At 51.8% G+C, this 23,653-nt stretch overlaps 1 protein-coding gene across 10 annotated transcripts in view; it reads right to left on the bottom strand.

The window, feature by feature from the left end:
- LOC108002792 (AF4/FMR2 family member 4) overlaps positions 1-23,653 on the bottom strand; it is a 111,801-nt gene that overhangs the window by 29,333 nt on the left and 58,815 nt on the right. For all 10 annotated transcript variants that reach the window (XM_062071374.1, XM_062071373.1, XM_062071375.1 and 7 more), the window contains 4 exons: positions 12,854-13,450; positions 11,118-11,174; positions 4,291-4,386; positions 3,498-3,534 (listed from right to left, as the gene is read on the bottom strand). In XM_062071374.1, the coding sequence (XP_061927358.1) occupies positions 3,498-3,534; positions 4,291-4,386; positions 11,118-11,174; positions 12,854-13,450 (787 nt within the window). The remainder of the gene's footprint in view (positions 1-3,497; positions 3,535-4,290; positions 4,387-11,117; positions 11,175-12,853; positions 13,451-23,653) is intronic.

Below are 23,653 nucleotides of genomic sequence, written 5' to 3'. Positions count from 1 at the left end.
CCATCGCCGTGCTGGAACCGTGGAACGAGGACGAAACGAGCAGCGCCGGCCGGGACGGTGGAGAGGCGGAGAAACAGAGAGGGCGTGAGACGAAGACAGAGAGAGAGAGAGTGATACGGAACGGAGAAGGCTGCCGGGGGCGATTTCAATAATTAATGTCACGGGAATTGGCGCGCACCAGCGATGGTACTGGCGGAGTTACTACCGCAAACTTGAAATTCCCTGTCGCGGTATTCGAGGCAGATCGCTCCATGGATAATTACTGCGATTATCCCACGAACAAGCTGGCGAAGTCTTCGCGAGTTTATCGGGCCGGGTACTAATGAAAACTTGCCCGAGTTATCGAGAAAGTCTTCCCCCACCCGGATAAATTTCTTCTCGAACGAGTTGGCAGTTTTCGCGCCGAGCCACCCTTCCCTCCTCCCTTATCGAGCGGATCTGGGAATAGAAATATCGAGAGAGGGAGAGAGAAGGGCCGGCCGTAGAGACGTTTCCATCCGCGGACTCGGGGACAATGGAGGAGCGCTTTATATATCGTATACTTGACCTAGGACACTTGAATAGACGTCGAAAGACGTGGATCGGAGTCCCGCCACCACGATTCGCGGAGGGCGATGGGAACGAGCGACGGTGGGTTCCCATGGAAACCACCAACCTCTTCACCGTCCTCATCGTTTCTGTCCTCCGCTCATTCTTCCCGACGTATCGCGTACAGATGAAAAGAGGAGAGCGGCGGAGAGAGAGGAGGAGGAGGAGGACGAGAGGGAAGCAACCGAGGAGGAAGAAAGAAAAATATCGACGAGGAGGATGGCAGTCACCGCGATAGCTAAACTCGTGCCAGGAAGAGAGAGAGGTTATTTGTTACGAGTCTTCGTTTTTATCCCCCCTCATTTCCATCCGCCGTGCAACCCGGAAGAATTTTCCCTCTTCTTGGCAGAAGATAGGGAATAAATAGCGGAAGGTGGGCAGGAGAAAAATGGAAACGCGAAAGCGCGGGACGGTCGAAAATTGGAGGAACGGGTCTCCTCCCTTCCCTCTCCGCGGCGCACGACTAAAGGTCGTCGGTCACGCGATCACGCCCTCGCTCGTTAACACCTACACAGTCGGGCTGTGAGCACAGGTGGATAAATACGGCGGCACGCGCTTCGCAATTCCAAAGCGGCGATTAACGCCGTACGTCCTCCTCTTAATCAGCCCGAGACGGTACGTCCTCGAGTACGTTCCTCTCCCCGATAAAGAGGAAGCCACGTTCGCCTCTTAAAGTGGGTCTCTGAACGTGGATCGCTACGTTCGGTGGGCGGTTTCGCCGTTTCCGGCAGGAAGTGGCCCCGAGAAGAGGAATGAATATATACATATATATATATATATATATATATAGATGGAGGAGGTAAATCAGGAGCCCAAAGGGGAACCGGAAGCGGCAGATTTCCAGATTAGATCCCGCCACGGTTAAATCGGTTCCTCGTTAAACGATTTCAAACGTTTCTGTAGCGCGTGCTGGGAGGGGCGAGGGATTTTCGAGAAACGTGGGGGCGCGCGAAATCGCTTTAACCAGGCGCGATAAGGCAAACTGAAATTTACTCGGGGCGGAGGAGGGGGAGGCAAATTCCGCGGGCCGCGTGGGAGACAGGGTGCGCGCTCGCGTCACGGCTATATAATAGGCGTCGCGAATAGGCAGAGCATCGACGGTAAACGGAAGGGGTAGTGGCGGCGTTGGTTAATTCATGAAACGGTATCCCTTTGCTTCTCCCTCGCAACCCCCAAAGCAACCTTCCCTCCCTCCGCCCCCGCACGCGCCTCGCCGGGTTTAGAAACGTTCGAATATCGAATGAATCCACAGGTTTTTGCCCGGACCTCGGACAATCCGGCCGTGATTCCCCGCTTTTCGACGCGAGCGGCCCTCTCTCCTCCCGGCCTTCGCGGATCGGTCATCGCCGACCGAAGCGGACCGCGCAAAGACCTCGCTCCGAAGCTAAATAAATATTTGGGTTTTCGCGAACAAACATCGAAACCCGGTAAAAAAGTTTAGTTCCCGAGCGCATCGTCCACACCCGGTTACGTAAGTGAGAAACTCGTAAACCCGTTTGTCCGGCTATAAATATTTCCCGGACTCGCTCCACGACCTTTTGCCTCCACGCGCGCGGCGACCACGTTACGACAACTTTGGACTTTTCTTCTCTTCTCCCTCTCCCTCCCTTCTTTTATTCCGAATCGTAGCACGATTTTCGAAACCGTTCGTTTCGCCGCTCGAGGTTTCGCGGACGATGAGAGAGGGTAATAAAATAATAAAGAAAAAGTTTATTGGAAGGAAGGGAAATCTTCTGCTGGAACGGAGACGTTTCGTTTTATGCCCGTGTCTCGACCGGGGCGTAAATCGCGGGACTAGTCCAGTCCCCTGGATGTTTAAGGTAAACAGTTATCGAACCACCCCGTGCGACGTAAATTTTCCACGCGTCGCCAGAATATATATTTTTTCTCCCTCCCCACTCTCTCCCCTGACCCTGTGCGTCTGCTCGTGGGCGTATAAACGCCGTATAACTCTGTGTGTGTGCGTGTGTGTCGGGACCAGTCGAGTCAAATATAAATTTTCCCGGGACGGTGAGTTAATGGGAAAGGTCAGTGACTGCAAACGAAACGCGGCTGCAAATTGACGTTTCGCCCTTCTTGCGAATCCACAGGTTTTTCCATAGACCTTTGTGCTACTTTGTTTCGCCAGAGAGAGAGAGAGAGAGAGTGGAACAAAAATAATCTCCCCCTTTCCCCGGTTTTATAAAAATATTTCTCGTTGAAAAGAATAATGCGAGATTCGCGGGTTGGAAAGAAAAAAAGGGGAAAAAAGATCATCAACAACGCGGTGCGCAACGATTAAATTAGTCCGCGGCGGTTTTGTCATGACCATTGTCGCGTGTGGAGTAGAAAGGACGAGAGAGAGAGAGAGAGAGATGATAATAAAAAAAACTGTGGAAACGAAATTAAACTGTCCCGAAATATCCGTTTCCGGCATTCATCGTTGTCACACAGTGCACAGCAAATAATAAGGCTCGTTTCGCGAGGCAATAAAAATCCCCCTCCCACGATTTCACCCACGGTTAATTGCGTAATGGACTATAAATGTTAAGTAGCTCTCGACCAGATATATACTTTTCCTCCATATTTTGCTCCTCCGATAACGTTGCGCTGTTCCTTCGTACCGGAACTCGCTCGAGTAGAATCTCGAAGATGGTCGAGATTAACGCTATTACTTATTCTTTCTCTCTCGAGTGTTCGAAAGCGGTATTATTAAAATAAGGAGGCTCGTCGAGGCTCGAGTAATGGGATAAGTTTGAGACGCGAATGGGATCATCGAATCCCTTGATCGCGCATCTCTCTCTCTCTCTCTCTTTCTCTCTTTCGTTTTTCCATTCGACTGGAAGAGTGGATTATCCCGAAACGCAAAAGCAGGCACGCAAACACAAACACGCACGCATATGATATGACATATCGAAAAGTTTACTTACGAGGCTTCGTGGCTTCCTGCGGCGTCACTTCGGTCAACTGGAAAGAAAAACACCGATTGTTCAGAACTGATAATATCGCAGGAAACGCGACCTACTAACCGAACTTCCCGATCACACTCCTCCGCTCGTGTGCCCCCCACCGACCGATCTTTCTACCTTTCCGCCCAATTTCCCAATTTTATCGGGGACCAGACCGTCGCGTGTCTCGTTTTTGCGATTGTTTCTCGACAAAATTCGAATTAGATTAATCGCGTCCACGTGGCACAAGTCGAGTCACGCGATTCGACTCGGTTCGAGAAGAAAAAGAGAAAAGAGAGGAAAGGAAAAGTTGGAGATTAATCCACTTTTCGGCAGAGCTAACCGATATCTCGAACCCTTCTCTTCCTCTTCTCTTTTTTCCTTCTCCTTTTCTCTTTCTCCTTCGCCGTACGAAACTGTTGACACGAAGTCAAGTGGCACGAAAGTTGAGGCTCGGGGATCGATCGATCGATCGATCGATCGGTCCCCTCGGGATACGAAGAAACCGAAATTGCGCGGGCCGTATTCTAGAATGGGCATTGCGATTCGACGAAAGGCGTACGCGCGGCGAGCTTGTTGACACGGTGCCAAGTGGCACGAAACGCTTCTCGGCGGCCGCTCGATACAATTCGAAACGTTTCCACGATCGATACCCCCCGCGCTAACTCGTTGCGTTCTAATGAACGAGGTGGCCGGCCACGATCCAGGAATAGAAGAAACGGTATGTTTTACGAGTCGATAATAAATTGGCGCGAGCATACGCGTGAGTTCTCACCTTCGCCATCACAGGATTGAACGTGAACTTCGACTCGAGCTCCTTCCTCGGCGTCTGGGCGATGGCCGTGAGAGGCGTGGGTGGCATGGTCATTTCCTGAAACAGAGGGAGATCGATGAGATGAGCGAGGGGACGAGAGAAAAGCGGGTCGGGTCACCGTGTCATCTTTTCCTCCCATCGCCGTCGTTATCGCCTCGAAAAAGGTGACCCTTTTTCCTTTCATCGGGGCGCCGCCGCCGCTTGTGCAACCGTACGTGGCATCGAATCGAGCGTCGTGCGTTTTGCGTAAGACGCGGCACATCTGGGCCACGATTACGTCAATGGGCGACCGATTCGCCCACCCCGCGCCGGATAGTAGTAATAGTACGTCTATTAGCGTGAGCGTGGATCGCGATGAAAGTGGCGAGCACGACGCCAACAATGCAGTCTGCGCGGGTTCAACGAAACGGACGCATTTCCACCGGCGAATCGTCGGGCCCGATTCATTGACCCGTCGAGACATCCGTCGACGCGAACAAAGAGCGACGAGACAAAAGCCTGTCTCACTGCGTCCCTCTGCTCACACTCTTTTCCTAGACGATCGAGGCCGGATCTCGTTTGCCGCCGATCGAACGATCGGTTCTTCGCGTGAACCAAACACGAAGCTTATTTACCGAATCGAACCGTTTCCACCGCGGAAGCGCTTCTGACCGCTCGATGCGCAGCGATCAAGAGTTTGCTTGATCGATTTACGCGAAAATTCCACCGAGTCGAGTGATTCGGAATGGAATATTCTAACCGATAACACAGTTTTGATAATTAATCGTTTACGGAAGGGTTTAGACTTAATGAATTATCGCAAAAATTCCATCGAATCGAGCGGCTTAAGCGACGGGACGTCCACGTGCACCGCACTCATCAACCGTTCGAAAGATCAAGTTTATTTACCGAGCGACTCGAACACCGATAACGGAGTTTAGATTTAATAAATTATCGCAAAAATTCCATCGAATCGTACGGATGACGGGGCCTTCCCCGTGCACGCTTCCAACTATATCACGTTTCCACCAACAGACAAAGCTTATTTACCGAATCGAGCGACTCGAAGATGGAGGACAGGTTTGGACTTAATAAATTAGATTAAAGAAATTCCATCGAATCGATTTACTCGAATGTACGTGCAAAGTTCGCTCCGATCAGGATCGATGGCCGAGTTTACTCGATAAATTAGCGGGAATCGTTTAAATTCCATCGAATTACTAGGATATACGAAGATCGACGTGGTGCACTCGTTATAACCGTGACACTACGATGACGTAATTACGCTTCTTAAACGTTACGATGGGCTGCTCCGTAAAAAAGAGACTCGTCGAAGCAGTTTCGTGCATCGGCCCTCCTCCTCTTTCGGTTCGGCGAGAAAAGGAGGAAAAATCCACGACGTAAGCATCGAAAGACCTCGTGTACAGAAACGAGGGACGCGTGCGACGTGAAGAAGAAAAAAGAAAAAAAAAGATCAGTTCGTCGCAACGAACGAACGTGGCACGTTTCTCTTTTTTTCTAGAGAGTCGCGTGAGAAGAGCGAGCGTTCGTTTCGATGAAAGATCTCCGGATTCGAGTGGTTCCCTGGAGTGGCGTTCCTGCGTTTCGTCACACGCTCTCGAGATCCGTGGCTCTCGCTTCGAATGACGCGATGAAACGAGAAGAAGGCTCTCGCGCGTCATTCTTCTCCCCCCTCGAAACGGATCTTCCAGTCGACCCAATAGAGATAACTCTCCATCGCGAGCTTCCTTCCTCCGAGAAGGCCAAGTGCGTAGAAAGAAAGGAAAAAAGAAGAAGAAATAGTTATGCGCGTGGACTCGTAGGGGAAATGATGGAGAAAAAGCGGGTCATTTCCTGGAGGGATCCTCGTTCGAGCCAAGATTTGGAGACCGCGGCTGGCAATCCGGTTCGAAAAATCCGCACGGCTCGCGGAAAAATGACGGTGCGCGAGAGATATTGTATATTATAGGTGGAAAAAGAGAGATATAGAGTGTCGGTTGGAAAAGAATAATGGAACCGCGGCGGGATCGTTCCACGATCATGCATAATGTAACGCGGCGCGTCGTGAATATAACGGTGAACGGGAATGGCAGCGTTATCCTTCGAGCGGAAACGCACGGCAGAGCATCGTTACCAGTTAACGTTCCGATATTTTTCCGCTCCATATTCCTCGACCAACGAAAAATCGCGTAAACCCCGCCTCCTATCCCATCGCTCGCGTTAATTGGCGTCGCCGATATCTCTAAATAATTCTCGTTTCGTTCCCTTTCCCTTCTTACAATTCCACTCGCATCTTTTTCCCAAGAATCGAATTATGGTATATTAATAATAGTCGAAACCGGGGAACAACGATTATCGAGGCGCGAAGTCGAATCGAAAAGCCTTGGAAAGAGGTGGAAGAGAGGAAAAAGAAGAAGAGGAGGATGGAAGAAGGGGGAGAGAGAGAAAAAAGAGCAAAAGGGACGAAACGGAGCGAACGAACCGGCGTCGTTAATCGCGACTTATTATTCTCGCTCGGCCGTGTGCAGCTTGGAGACACGCGTGACTCGCGTACGAAATCGTCCATTTGCATCCCGCCGCTCGACGACCGCGCCACGACGACGACGACGACGACGACGACGACGACGACGACAAGCACGACACACGGGCCCGAACGAAAAAGGACTCGACACGTTTGCCAAGAGGAGAGAATTCTCCGGGGGCTGAGTCACCCTCTCCGCGCGACCTGCCGTTTCGTGCGAACCAGTTACTCGCGGCCAGCCGCCTCTGCTTTATTCCCCGCGAGCACGAGGCGCGAGTGGAGGATTCCGCCACCGTCGTTTAACGGGTCGATCGATCGATCGAAACGATTCCATCTTCCATCCGGAACAAGATCGACCGTTTTAAATTCAATTTCGTCCCCCCTTCTCTCGCCGCCTTCCTCCCTTCTCCCCCTAGAATTTCGTCGCGAGTCCACGGAATCGTTGGATTGGGGGAAGGGAAGGGTTGGATTAGAACGAGAATAAGATGGAACGGGAATCGAAAGGATCGAAGGAGGGGAAAAAATTCGCGAGATAAGAGCGAACCGCCCTTTCGCGACGCTCGGTGAATTATTTATTCCTAACCAAGGCGGGAGAACAAAGGGGTTCGATGATCCGTAGCGTGACTACGAGCCAACTGAGAAAATCGCACGTATCGTCACGGCTAGAGTGCTATTTACGAAACCTCGCCTCCGACCGAGAGAGGTGAAAGAACTCGGATCAAAGAGGACACGACTGCATACCTCGACAAACGTCTAATTCAATTATATATATAAATATACATTATATACTATATATAAATATACATTATATACTATATATATATATGTATATGTAACAGCGTATATTATCGACAACGGCGGGACAAGATCGGTAATCATCCGCAAACGACGAGAATCTTATCCACCGTGGATGGAATCGGATGGAAAAGTCTCGATCGAGGAAGAAGGAGGGGGGAAGGTCGACGAGCGATGAATTTTCTGTGTCGCGTGCACGGTCCTAATGGACCAGCAACGGCAGCAGCAACAGCAGAGCGGAGGGACCATCGATTCGAAACGGCGACTAGCCGGCAGATCGATCGTCTCGTTCAACGCGTTTTCCATTTCCACGCGGAGGATATATCGCGCCGCTACTTTTATTTACCCCCGCTCCCCTCCCGCACCCCTTCGCCCGCCGCGAATTTACAGCGCGCCATCCCGCCCTCGATCGCCACCCTCCCCCCTTTATTTCGCCAACGCTTTTTCGAAACGTCCAACCGACCAGACTCTCCTCCGCGGATAAATATTATTCTCCTCGAACATTCGATTCGATGAATTCGGTCGTTGCGACCGAGGGCAGGGGAGGGATTTCCCCTATTTTTCCCCTTTTCCGTTCCGTATCGACTCGCGCTCCTGTCTTACGTACCAACAACGCACGAGACAAAAAAGAAGGAGGAGGATCCTCCGATTCTCCGAGAGATCCGACTCTCGAATTCCAATTGCGAAACGTCCAACAGCGAAATTCTTTCTCTCTCCTTCTCCCCGCCGTTCGGAGTTAACTCGATCGATCTCGAATTGACCTTATTAATTCGGTCTAATTGTCTTTCCTTGGCCACGGTTTACGTTGCCGTGGTAGCCGCGGTCGGAAAAAGGGGAGGAGGGGAATCGGCGATCGAAACGGCGAGGACGCCGGTGAACCGTGCGCGCGGCCGAAAACTGGATTAGCCGCGATTTATAGGGGCTACACGGGAATCGAATTTAAGCTGGAAAAAGCTGGAGAGCGCGAGCGTCCTGCGGCAACGACGATCCACTACTATCGCTACACACTGCTACTACCACCACCACTGCTGCTACTATTGCTCAACCGAGGAGGAGGAGGAGGAGGAGGAGGAGAGAGTTTCGCCCTCCCTCCCCCTAAATATCCCCGCGGCCAGTCGAATCGGCCAGTCACCCGTAAATGGCGAGGCTGGAAAATCTGTCGATTAATCGAGAGAGGCGAATCGAGCGAAAAAAGCGGGGAGGGGAAGAAAGGGAAACGGGAAGGGAAGAGGGGGTTGGCCGATACGGGGGAAGCGGTGGCGATAACGGTGGCGAAAGAACGCGATATTCAGGAGGCGCGCTAACGGTGGTCGTCGTCGGCGAGCGCAATTAGCAGCCGCATTTACGATGCCTACTGGCGCAACTCTCGTATTTTCCCACGGGCAGAGCCGTGAGAATAATTCATGGGCCTCGACGGTGCTTCTATACCAAACGGGCAGCCCGCGCTGCAGGGACGAGCCGATGCGACCGGTAAATGGGGGAGAGAAAGAGAGAGAGAGAGAGAGAGAGTGCAGCGAGCGCTACAACGCCGACGACTGGCCGCTGGTATCGTCATAAATTCGCGCTGAAAGTGGAAAATTCCCGGAGAATGCTTACCTCTACTCTCTCTCTCCTCCCCGCTTCTTGGAAACTCGGAGCGAACGGATGCTCCGTTTCTGCATCGAATCTCGAAGAATTTTTAGTCGACGTAGTAGCCGAGTATCGATCCTGCGATGCGAGGAGAAATATCGAGTGAGGAGAGATAAGTCGTGCTCCTTGGAAAAATGCTTTCGATATTTTACGCGCATCGACGAGTTGTAAAATCGCGTGCGATATCGCGGTGACGATAAACGATGTTCGTATCGTTAGGTAATGAGAGAAAGAAAAAGGAAAAGAAGTATACGACGATCGAGCATGAATTAAGTATCATACGACGAGGTCACGAACGCCTCGATAATCGGAAACCGATTCGTTACGCGACACTGCGATAAACTACTATTTTATCTACCAGCTTCCCTCCCCGGTTGCTTATCCGATGCTACGAGCGGTGATATTCATCGAGAGATAGAGGTCTATCGTGGATAGACGTTGAAAAGCGAGGAGGAAACGAAAGAGCGCGAAATCGAGCGGAATCGAGAGAAGGAAGGAAAAACGGTGGCGGGAAGAAAGAGAGAGAGAGAGAGCAGCAACATTAATCGGTCGGTATCGATGTACGACGAGGCACACGCGCGACGAGGACGTCCATCGCGATATCTCGATGGTCGATCGACCGTGTCGCGATATTGCAGCCTCGTAATGATATCAATTCGCTGATAATCGGTGTTAAGCCGTGTCCATAAATTAACACTCGGGAGGGGTGGAGGGGAGAGCTTTTACCGATCTGGAAACCAGAACGTTATAACCGAAAATCTGGTTATTACGGGATCGATGGGTTAAAATGGTGGGCGGTTCCGTGGCAGAGATATTTCGCCCTCCGCGTCTCCGTGTCGGGAAGATCGGATTCCTAGACTCCCACGAGCGAGCCAGCTATTCCCGCGCCATCATTATTCTCTATTCACGAATAGAACTGGGTCGGCCGGCAGTTTATCAGCCCGATTGCAACCGTGTATCGAGTCCAGCTGTCCGCACCGATGGAATCGAGTTCACGAAACGCCGGACAAATTGTTTCGAGCTTGTGTATATATATATATATATATATTCGAGTTTCTCTCTCTCTCGATTCCGTCGAAAAATTGAAATGAACGAATACGCGGAAGGATTATCGTCGATCGAACGAAGAAGAATCTTTTGTCGAGAGAATCGCGATCTTTCTCTTTTGTTTCGCGTTGACAACCCTCGCGAAATTGGAATCCTTCGAAGGCGGGGCGTGGAATAAGGGAAACTAAGGACCACTTTGGCTATCATCTCGGCCAATCAACGGCCCGTTGGCCAAACTTTCGATTAGTTTCATGGCCGTGTTCGTGGATATACAGGCTCGAAATAGCGCGAATCGAACTTACACCCCAAGGATACGCCCCTATAAATAGAAACGCGGTCGTTTCGATGTAACGCGAAACGCCTTTGGTCAGACCTTCTTTTTTTTTTTTTTTCCCTCCCCTTCAGAAACGACGCGTATCCAGAAGATACGACGGATCGATCCCGTACAGCGATGGGAGAGGAAAAAAGGAGGAGAGGAAAAAAAAAAGAGAAAGGGTGGAAGGTTGGCCGATTCCATTAACGACCGGCGACAAAGTTGGCCATGCCTCTAGGGTGCGAAATTGTGTTCTCTGGCGGCGGTGACGAAAGCCGATACGGCGAAACCGAAACGGTGAGTCGATTCGGTCGAACGACAGCCGCGATATGACCGCGAGAGAGATAGCCGTTGTATCGGCGAGAAAATTGGCTTATCGACCGCGGCTCCAACTTCCCATCCTGTTGCGTTAAAGGCAAAGTTTCGCCTCCTAACGCGTCAACCTCTCTGTCGCGGACCTCTACGAATTAACGATTTCGATTTCGAAGCAGCAGGCACGCTTACCTTTAATATATTCTCCACATCGGCCGAGTTCTCGGTGGGGCCAGGTCTCGAGCTGCCCTGTAACAAAAGATTAATCTTCGGTTAACTTTCCAATCCCGAAAATCCATTCTTTTCGATCTATTATTAATCTCGCGATTTTTCGAAATGGAACAACGAAACGGAGAACGAGTGTTTGGTTAATTGAAACGATTCGAGGAGCACGGTCAAACTTTTCGCCGAGAGTCCTCCTCGCGATTTATTATCACGAGCTCTCGAGCGATCATTAATCAACGCCTCTCCCGGAGGAGGAAGAGGCGTTGAAAAGGGCGGTGCGCGCGCGCGCCCCATTACGAGCGCCGACTCGTCGAGTAGTCATAGCTGAAAGGAAAACGCGGAGACAATGAAATGAAAATGCGTGGAGATCCGGACGGGTAAAAACGATAGGGAGGATCGTCGGTTGCTTCGACGTAAGGGAGACCAAGGGGATAATCGGGGGACGAGGCGAGGGATGAAATGCGAGAAGTTGCGAAGCGGATGAGTCGTCGACGAGTCGAAAAGAAAGAAAGAAAAAAAAGAAGAAGAAGAAGAAGAAATCGTGAACGCGCGCTTTTTCACTCGATCGCGAAGAAGGATTCCCTTGTGAAATTTTCACGCGTCGCGCGTAATTTGAGGCCAATTTCACCTCGAGGAAAACCGAAGAAATACACGTCTATCGATCGATCGATCGATTCGAAAAGAGAGAAAGCGTGGCTAGAAGAGGAGACAGGGAGAGAGAATAAAAAAAGGTATATAAATTGAAGAATGGAAAGAGGAAAGGACCAATAGGTGAATCAATTATCTCGACTATGCCAGAGCTAAGAGAGGGACGTCGCCGCTTCTCCAGCCAACTCTAATTGTATAAGTACATCGGTGAAGAGGGGAGGAAGGGGGAGAGAGAGAGAGAGAAACACGGCGGAAACCGAATCGGAGGAGACTCGATCGATAGTCAATCTGAATGAAATTTGCACCTCGAGGAGTCACGCGTAATAGGGCCTCGACCAAACTCGGCCTCTCTCCCCTCCGCCACGCGCACTTCCACTTCCACAGAGATTTCTATTGAAAAGCAATTCGTTTCCCGTCAACGAACCTGTCGGCCGCGATGCTTTCGTCCAATAATACCAAAGTTGGGAACGCAAGAGTCGGCAATAATAATAACCGCCGTAGGTTCATCGTAGGTTCGCGCCGCGATTAACGACCTCGGGATCCTTTTAATCGGGGCCGATGTCGGGAGGCCGATAGCAGAGAAGCCGAGGAAAATTTATCTTTGCACGATCAGTTTCGGGGTCCTGTTCGTTCGCAAAGCCGGCCGTAAAGCTGTTAACGAGTCGAAACGAGGTACTAATCGCGCAACAAGTGCAACCTATCTGGTTATCCACCTCGTACCGTCGACTCGAGCCCCGTTTAATGATAAACGGGGAGAAGAAAGCCGATGGAAAAGTAACAGTCGATCGAGGAGGAGGAGCGGGTAACGAAACGATCCGAGGAAGGGATCGAACGCGTTGGCACCGCGCCGACTACGCGGAATCGGAGCCACCGTTAGACCTCGAGGAGAAAATCCACGCAACTTTGGCGACGTTTAACAACTCGTGTAAACAAGAACGATAAACGGGAGAGCGGGGAGCAGAGAGAGAGAGAGAGGGAGGAGGGATGGGAAGAGGGAAAAGGGAGGAGGAGGAGGAGGCGGCGGTGGCCACGAAACAATGGAAATCGATACTCACGTTATCGAGAGGTAACCTGGACAGTCTGCTGCCGACACAGTGAAGCCTGCTGCCGCTGGAATTCCCGATACTGGAATTGCCAGCGAGCGTTCCGTTCCCGGGCGAATTCGTGGGCGGTCCTTTGGCGGGTAATAAACCGTGGCTCCTATGATCGTTGCTGTTGCCCCCGTGCTTCACCGGCTGGCCGGGGTAACCACCCCTGCCTCCGTACGGCGGCTTCCCGTCGGCTGGCTTCACGAAACCACCGCGTTGATGACTCGATGACGACGTCGAAGTCGACGAAGACGACGACGAGGACGAGGACGACGACGTCAAAGATGACGTCGAGCACGACGAAGAGGAAGAGGAGGAAGCATCGGGGCGAGGCCCTCCCGGCTTCTTGAATTCTTGGGAGGAGGGCGAGCTCCTGGAATTCGCGCCGACCGAGCTGGAACTCATTCGAAGAAAGGAGGAGGTCGACGGCGGGGCAGGGCTTGGCGGTACACCCTCGATGCCGATCAGCCGTTTCGGCTCGTCCAGTAGATGTTTCACCAACGAGTAGTTGCCTAATTTTGATTGAATCTGCTGCGTCGTACTGTCCCGGGCGTCCGGATTCACCTGAAATCATACAAACACGTCCCGATTATATACACCCATTCTCCTTCGAGAGAGAGAGAGAGAGAGAGATCGTATATCCCTCGGCGGACGAGGGATCGATTCGTTTCCACCCTCCAACGGTCGAAATTGCGCGCGAACCCCCGCTTACTCTTAGGATATACACGTGTAGGTTACGTGGTAGGAGCGATAATAATTAATGCGGCGTAACAGTGGCTGGCAAGTTTACGACGATGCCGGGGCGAAGGGAGAAGGAGAGATTGGAGTTGGAGCGGTGCGCGCACCGGTTACCTCGTGTGCGGGGTAGGAGCATAGACTTGCGTACAATGTAGACAGACAGACAGCGCGTTTATGATCCACCGCGTCTCCCCTTTGTCTTTAAGGACAATGAGATCGAATCGCGGCTTAATAAGGAGAGGCGGAGAGGCCTGCGAGGAAACTTAACGTGATTAATGAGCGCGCTATAAATCACGTACATTTGTTCCTACCTACGCACCCTTTTTCCTCCCCCGATCGAGCGCGAGCACCGAGTGCTCCACCTTCCTTTCTTTAACGAGCTTCCGATGCACCGCGCCTCCATCTTCCACCGAATTTTCGCCGAATTTCCAATCCGGAGAAAATACATAACCCGAATCGGAGGAAAAATTCCTTCCCCTCCTTCTCGAAGAAGAATCTCGATGGCTGGCTAATTACCACGCGTTAGAGAGGGATATCCCGAGAGATGACGCGAATCCCGCAAGAAGCTGCGAGAGGCGCGTGGAGAGGAGGAAAGGAACGGTTAGGTGACCAGGTCAGGGACTTCCCTTGCATCCAGACCTCCTCCCACTTTCCCTTCCCCGCAACTCGTCTCTAATCAAGCTCGTTCGCGAAACGCCATCAGCCTCGAAAACCTCGTAGAACGCGTGAAACGTGTAGGCCGAGCGTCGTTAACCACGCGGCTCCCAAGCACCTAGTATCGTCCCCCCTCGAGAGTTTCTCGCCAGCTTCCCCCTTCGAGGATTGAAACGAGACGTTGGAGCCCAAGGACAACTTATCCCTTTATTCGGATCGAAAACAAATCGGTCTCGAACCGGTCGATCACTTCGCTTTCCATCCACGATCAGCTTCGAGGCGATTTAACGGCCGAGATACGGCTTCCTCCCCTCCTCCCTCGAGCATCGAAACGTTTAAGCGATATATATATATGTGTACGACCACGCACGCAAATTCCTCCGTGAACGGATAAAAAGCGATTGACGACGGGGCGCGCTGCTTTCATCCGCTTATGCCGCCATTTTCGAGCAGAGAACCACGAGGGATCTGTCTAATTCGTTTGGAAACGAATTTTTTCCCCTCCCCCGCGAAATCTTTCCTTTCGATCATTTCGCGCGCGAAGGACGAAAGTGAAGGGGGAAAGAGGACGAGCTCGATCGAGAAGGATGGAAAGAAAAAGGGGCAGAAGAAATGGGCAGAGCGCGAAATTCGTTTCAACGATCGCCTCGTTCGATGGAGAGATAGGATAGCGAAGGAACGTGGAAAGAGAGGCGGAGAGACAGTTGGCAAGCGGCGAGTAGCGCCCGGTACGTGCGTAAAGTAGAGCCAAAGATTGCTTACCTCGCGTCGTGACGCGTCACGAGGAAATTTCGTTTCGTGTTCCGAAATTAGCATCGGTTCGCGTGTACCGTTGCCGTGTCTCGTACTCGCTTGTACTCTCCTCCGCTCTCTTTACTCTCGAAAGAAAATAGCATCGCGAGTCTTTGTAATCGTAAAATTACGCGCTGGAACCGTGCGTACGAGCGTGCGTTTCTCTCGTAGAAAAGAGAAAAAAGGAAAGGGAAATTTCTCGTCGAAAAGTTAAAACAGGGACACGCTCGCTTCGTAAACGCTTACTCTCGATCGACGATCCCGATTTTTCGAGTGGAAAAATTTGAGTCGAGGATTAATGAAAGAATCTAGCAGAAATCGTCGAGCATTGGACCACAATCTGCCGAGAGTTTCAACGCGCCACGATGTCTCTCTCTTTCTTTATAATCACGAGGATCGAATTACACATTTTCCTCCAACTCGAGTTTTCGTCGAACGTTGCTTTATATACGATCTTTGTTGGAACAACGTCCGTCCCCGTTTGCAAATACCTTTCCAACGTTGCTTCTTCTCAACGTGGTCGCGGCAATACGCGCACGAGATACGGCGCAAAGAATTTCGAGATGCACAAAGGGGGGAGGCGCGTTCGAAGGGCGGAAAAACCGGGTCTCGTCCGCCGAGTTAAGCTCCTTACTCGGCTCGAAGGAAATTCTCGAGACGAGATCGTTCAATCCGCTTGTTGCCTCTCCTTCCCTTCCTCGTTGCGCGATTGTCCGTGAAGGAATTTAGAGGCCGCAAAGTCGATTGTTAATTACCGGTCGTCGCGTCGATGCGTGTTTGCCCGCCCGTCGAACGGAAACAGGAGGAGAGATTCGAGGAGAATTGCGCAAAGAGGATGCTCGTTCCTCGCGCCTTCTTGCGAGCAAGGGAAATCGGTATGATCGGAAGAATTGGAATAAGAAGCGAATGAACGAAGACGGAGGAGGAGGTAAAAAAAGAAATAGTAGAAATGCAGATATATATATAAGGAGTCTCCTTCATCTCCTCTCGCGTTCCTCCTCGATATTACGCTTGACAGGGATGAAATATCGCCGGAGTTGCGATTCCACGGGGGATGAAGAGGGATTTAAACGACTCCTCTGCGTTCTCTCTGCACGCGTACATGCGAGCGTAATGGACGCAAGGAAGAGAGAGAGAAGGAAGAAAGGCGAACGCAACGAGTTAAAATGTCACCTTCCGCGGTTGTTGGTGGCGGGAGAAACGCTCGTCGAACGCGGTGATGAAATTTCTGTTTTAGAAGCGGCTAATGGATGGTCGATCGTCGAGCCGGAGGGGGATAAATATTGATGAGAGAGTCGCGTGTCGTTAGCGAGGAGACAAGGAAGCGAGCGATCACTTCGACGATACAAAGGAGCAGATATGACGGTAAAACGAACAGCGAGACCACGTTCGATCGAGTTTGTATCTGTCGTCGAACAGCCGGGGAACTTTGAATCGAAGGAAAACGCCAGAGATCCATCTCGCTTATTTCCCTACATCGCCGGAATGCGATATCGGATTACAACCTCGTCCGCATCGTATCGCGATATACGAACTACGAGTAAATAGAACTGTACAAAAGATAGAGGAAACGTTGGTCGTGGTGGTAAATTTTTGCCACGGGAATCCGCGCAGGGGGGCATTTCGAAATAGCGGGATAAGGGTCGGTGAAAACTGGTAAACGGAAAGCGGAATGCCTTACAATTTGGCGGAACCTCTGCGGTTGACAGTGGTATTTCGCGTCACTCCCTTTCCTCCCCTCTCGTGAAAGGGGATTAAATCGAAAAGAAGAAAACAGAGGCGTACGGCCGTGTTTAATTAACCCCTTCCATTCGTAATTAACCGAGAGGAGAGCGATACAAAGTGGCGCAAAAGTCGGCGGTGAGATGAGCGAGGCGAGGAAATCGTTGCAGGAATAGGAGGGGAAAATCGGCAAGATTTGAACGAGGCAGGTGGACGGTCTCGTTTGAGATTACGCGAGCCACGTAACACGTCCCTTCTTCCCGCTACTCGGACGGAGGCTTCAACAAAGATAGCGTAGACGACGGTTCAAGCCGAGCCCCCTTCCCTCCTCCTCGCTCGCCTCTCTCACAAATTCTCTTTCCAGTCGGCTGCCTCCATCTGACAGCTGCTCGCCAGTCGGACGAAAGCTCCGTTCCACCGCGAAATAATACACGGCCGGGGGAGTGGTAGGTAAATTGTACGCTCTTCGTTTCGTTTCGTTTCGTTTCGGGGGAAATCGTAAGGTAATCGGGAGCGAAGATTACGTGGCGTATTTTCGAAGACGAAATCTTCGAAATGAGACGGATCGGTCTCTCGAGTTTGCAAATGAGCTGGAACCGCCAAAAGTCCGCAACGCGCTACTCGTTCCGGTTGGGAGAAGTTGGTCGACTCCACAGGGACGGACGGGTGGACGGATGATCGTCGAAACCGACGTTCGATCGCGCGCAAGGTGTCGCGCCGGTTAACGGTAGTCGGATAAACCAGTCGGATTTTTAGCGCGCAACCGGTCGACCGCGATAGTCGTGGAAATCCTGGGCTAAAGGGATGAATCGAGTCGATTAATCGAGAGGTCCTCGGAGGCTTTCTTTACGCGAGAACGGCGAAGCGTTAATTGGCGATTTCATTAGCGATGAGCCGACGCGTTTCTCTCCTCGTTGCACCGGAGGATGCAACAACGTTGAGATAAGGGATGAAAACACTCTTTTGACTCCCTTTGCAAGTCGTCGGCTTCCTCTCGTTTCGCCTCGATTTTAGACGAGGAAATTTATACGGCGACGACCGATGCACTCGGGCTGGAGGAAATTTAGCAGCTCGAAACTTTGCGTGGGTCGCGTGAAATTAGAGGAGAGAGGAAAAAAGATGGGAAAAGACGATCGGCATGGAATCGTAGGATTCGGGCCGATATTCCACGCGAGAATTCATCTCGAAGGTTATGACGGTCGGTCGGGTCGCGTTCGCGTTCGTGGGATATTAAAAACGGTGCGGGCTGTACGCGTTGTTTGCTCTTCTCTTTTGAAATCCCGAAAGGACGGGGAACGCGGTGCAATCGAAAATGGGGGAGAGGTTGATGGAGAACGAGCAACGGCTACCAGCCAACCGGGGACAACGGGGGAGAAAAAGGGCAAAAAGTCGGAGCTTTTACTCGCGCCAAGGACGAAACACCGTCGTCCGCCTCCTTTCCATTTTAAAACTCTACGTGGCTGGCATCGCTTCGCCCACCCCTCCAACCCTCGCAGCCTTCGCTGGGCTGCTCACCCTCTCCTCTATGCATGCGAAATTCGCGTTAACCGTACCCGCGTCTCCTAACCTCGTCGACTCTCCTGCCTCGCCGTTCCTCTACGTACCTTTTCTCTTTCCTCCCTCCCCTCGATTCCTCCCTGCTTCGCCTTACCCCGTCCCCCCATTCGCGGGGCTCGTCGAGTTAATTGCCGCAGTCTGCACCACAAATATTTTTTCCCCTCCGAAACCCGGCCCGCACCGGGTGCGAATTCAATTCGACGGCGGTGCACAATCGCCGTCGCGCCTTTTTCAACTCTGTCCGCGAACTCTGTCGCCCCTAGCGTAACAGTCGTAACGCCCAAAAAGGTGTTCGGTCGTTTCGCGGAGGAGCAACGATTTAATCGATTGTACGACTATAGAATAGATTTTACTCGATAAATACGCGGTGTGATTATTTTTTTTTTTCGATTCTTTTTCGGTTCCAATCTCGAGGATCGGGAAGAAAAATAAGCGCTATTTGATTCCTGATCGGGAATCTCGCCGCCAAGGCCTGTCACGCGTCGGGAAAACCAATCAAATCGAAGCGGCGAGGGTTGGATGCGAAAAAAAAAGGAAAAACCGGCGAGAGGAGAAAGCGCGACGAACGCTTTTGGGGGCTATTTGTTGACGGCCGACACGCTATTCCCGATAGCGGAACGTCTGGCCAACATCGTCCAGACGTTTCCATTTGTTCCCCCGAAATGAAATGTTGAACGCGTTTCCCGTTCGAATCCCCGCCGCGCCATCCGTGTACCGCGTGGAATAAATTTGCACGCTTTAAAAGTTTCTCTCTCCCTCTCTCGATACCGATATCGAGGCGCGACGCGGCGAATTTAAACGGATATATGTTTTTTTCACAATAGAATTTCAGCCACGCTCATCGTCCCACATTTTCTGCCGCGCAATATAAATATTTTAGCGAGAATCGATGGACGGGAATAATATGGAGGCGGGGCGAGATAAATTCGTTCGTTATCGACAGTCGATACGCGAATATTCCGAGCAGGGATCAGAGATCTCGCGATCACCTTCGGACCTCGAGGATCTCCTCGGCGACGATCCCTCGCTCGGTAGACGTCTCGTCGATACGCGAGACGTCTCGAATACTTGTACGGGGAGCTCGATATACCGTATTTACGCTCGTGTGGGATTCCTAGTACCCACCTGTTACTATGCACACCTACGTACTCGAACGGCGACTCCTACGCTCACGCGTGAGAGGTGTCATTGAGAAAAATCGACCCACCCTCTCCTACTCCCCCCTATCGATCCGTTTGATTCGATCGATCGCACCGACCAATAAATTACGCAACGCGCGTCAACCGAGACGATTCTCTCCTCTCTCTCCGTCATCGTTTTCCAACGAGTCGGGAGAAAAGACTCGACGCGGTACGTTTCGATTAACTTTTTCACGGCCATCCCCGCCGACCAAGATCCAAAAGACTCCGAGGGATGGGATCGAGGCCGACTAATTAAACGAACGAGGCGGGAAACGTGACGCGACGCTATTGTCGAGGATATCGGGTTTTTCGTAGCCGGACCGGTTCCAGTCCAATTGCGGAGAGATGGCGTTTCGCCGATCGATGGAGTGCGCCTAAAACGGAACAGGCCCACAGGCGGTGGATAAATCTGTACGGATGCGTAGGAGAGGAAGAGAGAGGGGGTCGGTAATCGAGGAGCGAGAGAAACAAACGGGCCACTCGTCATTATGCCACTGTACCGGTTGCAGCGGTAAAGTGGTGCGAAGACTCTTGCCACCGGCAACGTCCGTGACTTTAACCGCGGCTTTCATCGGCCGCTCGGCGCTGCCACTCGAACCGGAGTCTCCCCCCTCCTCCTCGCGCCGATCGCAACCGGATAATCGCGAATCGCGCGCTCTTATCGCCGATCGAGCTACGAGTCGTCTAGCTAACGAGTCGAGCATCCGTCGAAACGAGAGGGGGGAAGAGAGAGGATCGAATTGCTCGGCCAACTTGGAAGCAGCGCCTCGTCGAATCTCGAAATTAATCAAGCCTCCAACGTTTTAAGTTTACCAACTTGTAACGTTCCTCGACAGCGAATCGTCGATAATCCCCCCTCTTGTCTGCCGCGCTTTGGACAGCGAAGAAAAAGTTGGGGAAAAACGGAACGTCCTCTCTCGCACGTTCGCGCGAGCATTAAAAGATTAAATATTTGCCAGTCGACATCTCGTTTTCGTCGCACACAGAGCCATCGTAGCCGGCTTAATTCCCGAAAAAAAATTACCAACGACAGAGCGCAACCGAGTAGCGGAGTTTACTAATCACGGTAATGCCGGGATGAAAAGTAGCAGCCCGCGTCGTCTCCATCCATCGGCGACGCTTCGCTCATCCACGATTATTTTTCACCCCTCTTCCCAGTCTCGTCAGCGACACCAACCACTCTCCTCCGCCTCTGCCACCGGCGGCGGCAACGCCAGTTCCATCCCTCGCCCCGTCCCGCGTCGGCCCATCACCGCTCCACGTTCTCCGCTCCTCTCCGCGACGTCCTTCGTCCTTTTTTTCCCCACCCCCGTTAACTCGTTCCACCCTCTCCCCTTTCAACCGTGCACAGACGCGATTCCACCCTCCTCTCCTCGTTTCTCAACCAGTCTGCCCTCCTCCTCTCCTCCTTCTTATTCTTCCCTTTTCCCTTTCCTCCTTTCTTCGCCCCAATCTTCCAACCTCACCTCTCTCGCTCTCTCCAAGTCCTCTCGAAATCTTTCTGCCCGGGATCCTCGCGTAACCCACCCTCTCCCCACACACACACACCAGACATCCATAAGCGAAAGAGGGCGAGGGAGGACGAAATTACCGATCGCGCGCACGCCTCCCTTCCCTATTTATAGCGGAGCAACGCTCTCCTCGGGTCTCGTGCACGCCCGAAATAGAGTCATTCACATCTCCGTCGCGGCTGCTTCGATCCCATACTTTCCGATTAAATACGAATCTAAAGCGAACCGACCGAAATTCTTCCCAACGCTCTTCCGACACGTCGACCTTCCCGAGCCATCTTGGACCATTTGGACGATCATTTCCAGTTCGCGAGGACGAAACTCGTTGTTACCTAACTCGGCTTCTAAGGAAGCCCTTTCTTTCCGACCAGTAACGTTGAGTAATAGGAATCAGCCTCCGGAACTAATGGACTAGCGCGCGCTTCCGCTTGATAATTATTCCTTCTTTCTCCCTCTCCATGTATTCGAGGGTCGTCTCCTTGTGAACAGGCCGCGAAACGCGTACACGCGTACGTGCGTGTATAATTTTTTTAGTTTCCCTCCCATGATGATCGCGTGTCAGTAGGTCGATCGATGCTCGAGGACGCGAGGCACAAACTTGACACACTTTTGCGTTTTCGGTCGGGCACGTGGACCGCCAATTCGAAATCATCACCGTTCCGGAACCATAGTCATCGAAATCGACATCCACGATCCATGGCAGCGATCGACTCCGTATCGATCGATATCGAGCGACGCCACCTCGAAATTACAATTTCGAGATTGGACAGGACTCCGCTCTACTCCGAATTTTAATGCGCGCGTGCCGCATTAACCGAAATCGGGATTAAATAGTAAAACGATAATAAGATAAGATCTCCACCACTTTCCCTTCTGTTTTACCCTCGTTGCCACGAAACAAAACGCAGAAAGGTGTCCCCGTTCGAGTAAGATTTCATTGAGAGGGAAACGGAAGCAATAAAGCGATAAATCTTTCGTTCCGCTTAAAAATATGGATATTTGGGGAAACATTTCTGGGAGCGAATTGATTTATGAGTTTATTGCATCCTTGCCAGGTTTACGGGCGCAGGATTAGGGAAGAAAACGGACGAGAGAGGATTAGCGGGGTAATTTGGAAATTTCGGTTAAACGGCGAGCGCGCGCACCGTGCCAGCCAAGGTTTCGCCTCGGTGAATGAGTCAGCGTGCCGTTATGGGTCGCGCGCGGTCTTGCTTCGTTACCGGAGCTCCGCTCGGCTTTTGTGTCGGACATCGATTGTTAAGGCAACATTGATAGAGGCTTCTCGAACCCGCCTCTCCCTCGCCTCCCGCGCGAATCGTCTATCAGGCCGCTTCTCTCCTTCGATCTCAACGAGTGCATTGACTCTCGCCTCTACCCACGTGTACACCTTTCTTCCTCGGCGAAACGATACGTCGGATCGATCCGCTCTCGGGGGAAACGATCGTCGAAACGTCGTCGAGGGATCGTCGCGAGCGAGAGGAGGCGGAACAGGAAAGGGACAGTGGTGTTCGTAGAGTAGTAAGAAGAGCGGCGAGGTGAGTGGGACTTAAATTCGAGCTCGGTGGACTCGTGCCAAGGGTGCGATTAATTAAGCCGCGGGTAGCCCTCGGTCGTGTTTCCATCGTACGGGACGCGCGTACCGAGGAAAGGGCTGGGAGCAACGGGCATCGAGCATGCACCCAACTATTTGGGTCGAAGACGAGGCGAATGCGGCGCGAATCGATCCACCGAACCGGAAGAACGGAAACCGATGAACGGAAAAGAAGAGGAGGAGAACGACCAACTGTACACCGCATCCATCCTCGACGAAGGGAGAGAAAGGAAAGGAGGAAAAGAAGAACGAAGAAGCTAAGATATCGTCGGATTATCGAGCTTTATAACGAAGCGGAGGGGGAGGGGGAGGAGAAGAAACGAGATTGCACGCCGATGAACCGCCGCAGGAAATAGAGAGATGGAAAAGCGCGGAAAGAGTTTCCCTCCCGGGAACGGGGAATTATTTGTACACGGTGTGCAAGCATGCATTAGTACAATGGTATTGCCGTTGCAATTATATTCCCGCCGCTCGTTCCTTCTTTCTTTCTCCCTCTCTCTATCTCGTCGAGGGGAGAGAAGCGCGTACCGCGAACCAAATAATTCCGCCACGAAATTAACGGTATTTAGAACGGACTCCCCTTTAACGCGCGGCCGCGAGGGGTATGTATGTAAAACGGAGCACGGATGGCGTAATGCGATTATTATCGTTGCCTCCCACGAGGAAGAAAAATATCCTATGACACCGACCGAAGGGAAAAAGAGTCGCGTGCCGTAGAGGAGAAAAAAAGGGGGGGGGGGGAGAAAGGGGGAGAGGAGAAATAATAAAAAGATCGGTGGACGAGATGGACGAAAATTTATCCGGTCGTGTGTAATAATCTCGCGGTCTTCCGCGTAATTTCTTTCTCCCTCGCGAAATTAACGCCTCGAATAGCCCTCGAATAGGCTGACGGTTAACGCTCGAATTACACAACGAGCAACGTTCGTCCGTCCTTCTCTTCTATTTCGGCGTCGTCGACGTTCTCTCCGCAATCGGGAGAGATTGCCTACGAACCGAAAGAGGAAGAGGGAGAGAGAGAGAG

The sequence above is a fragment of the Apis cerana genome, linkage group LG2, assembly GCF_029169275.1.
Source record: "Apis cerana isolate GH-2021 linkage group LG2, AcerK_1.0, whole genome shotgun sequence".
Lineage (NCBI taxonomy): Eukaryota > Metazoa > Arthropoda > Insecta > Hymenoptera > Apidae > Apis > Apis cerana.
The sequence above is the reverse complement of the archived record's forward strand: the minus strand, read 5'-3'. Positions and strand labels throughout refer to the sequence as shown.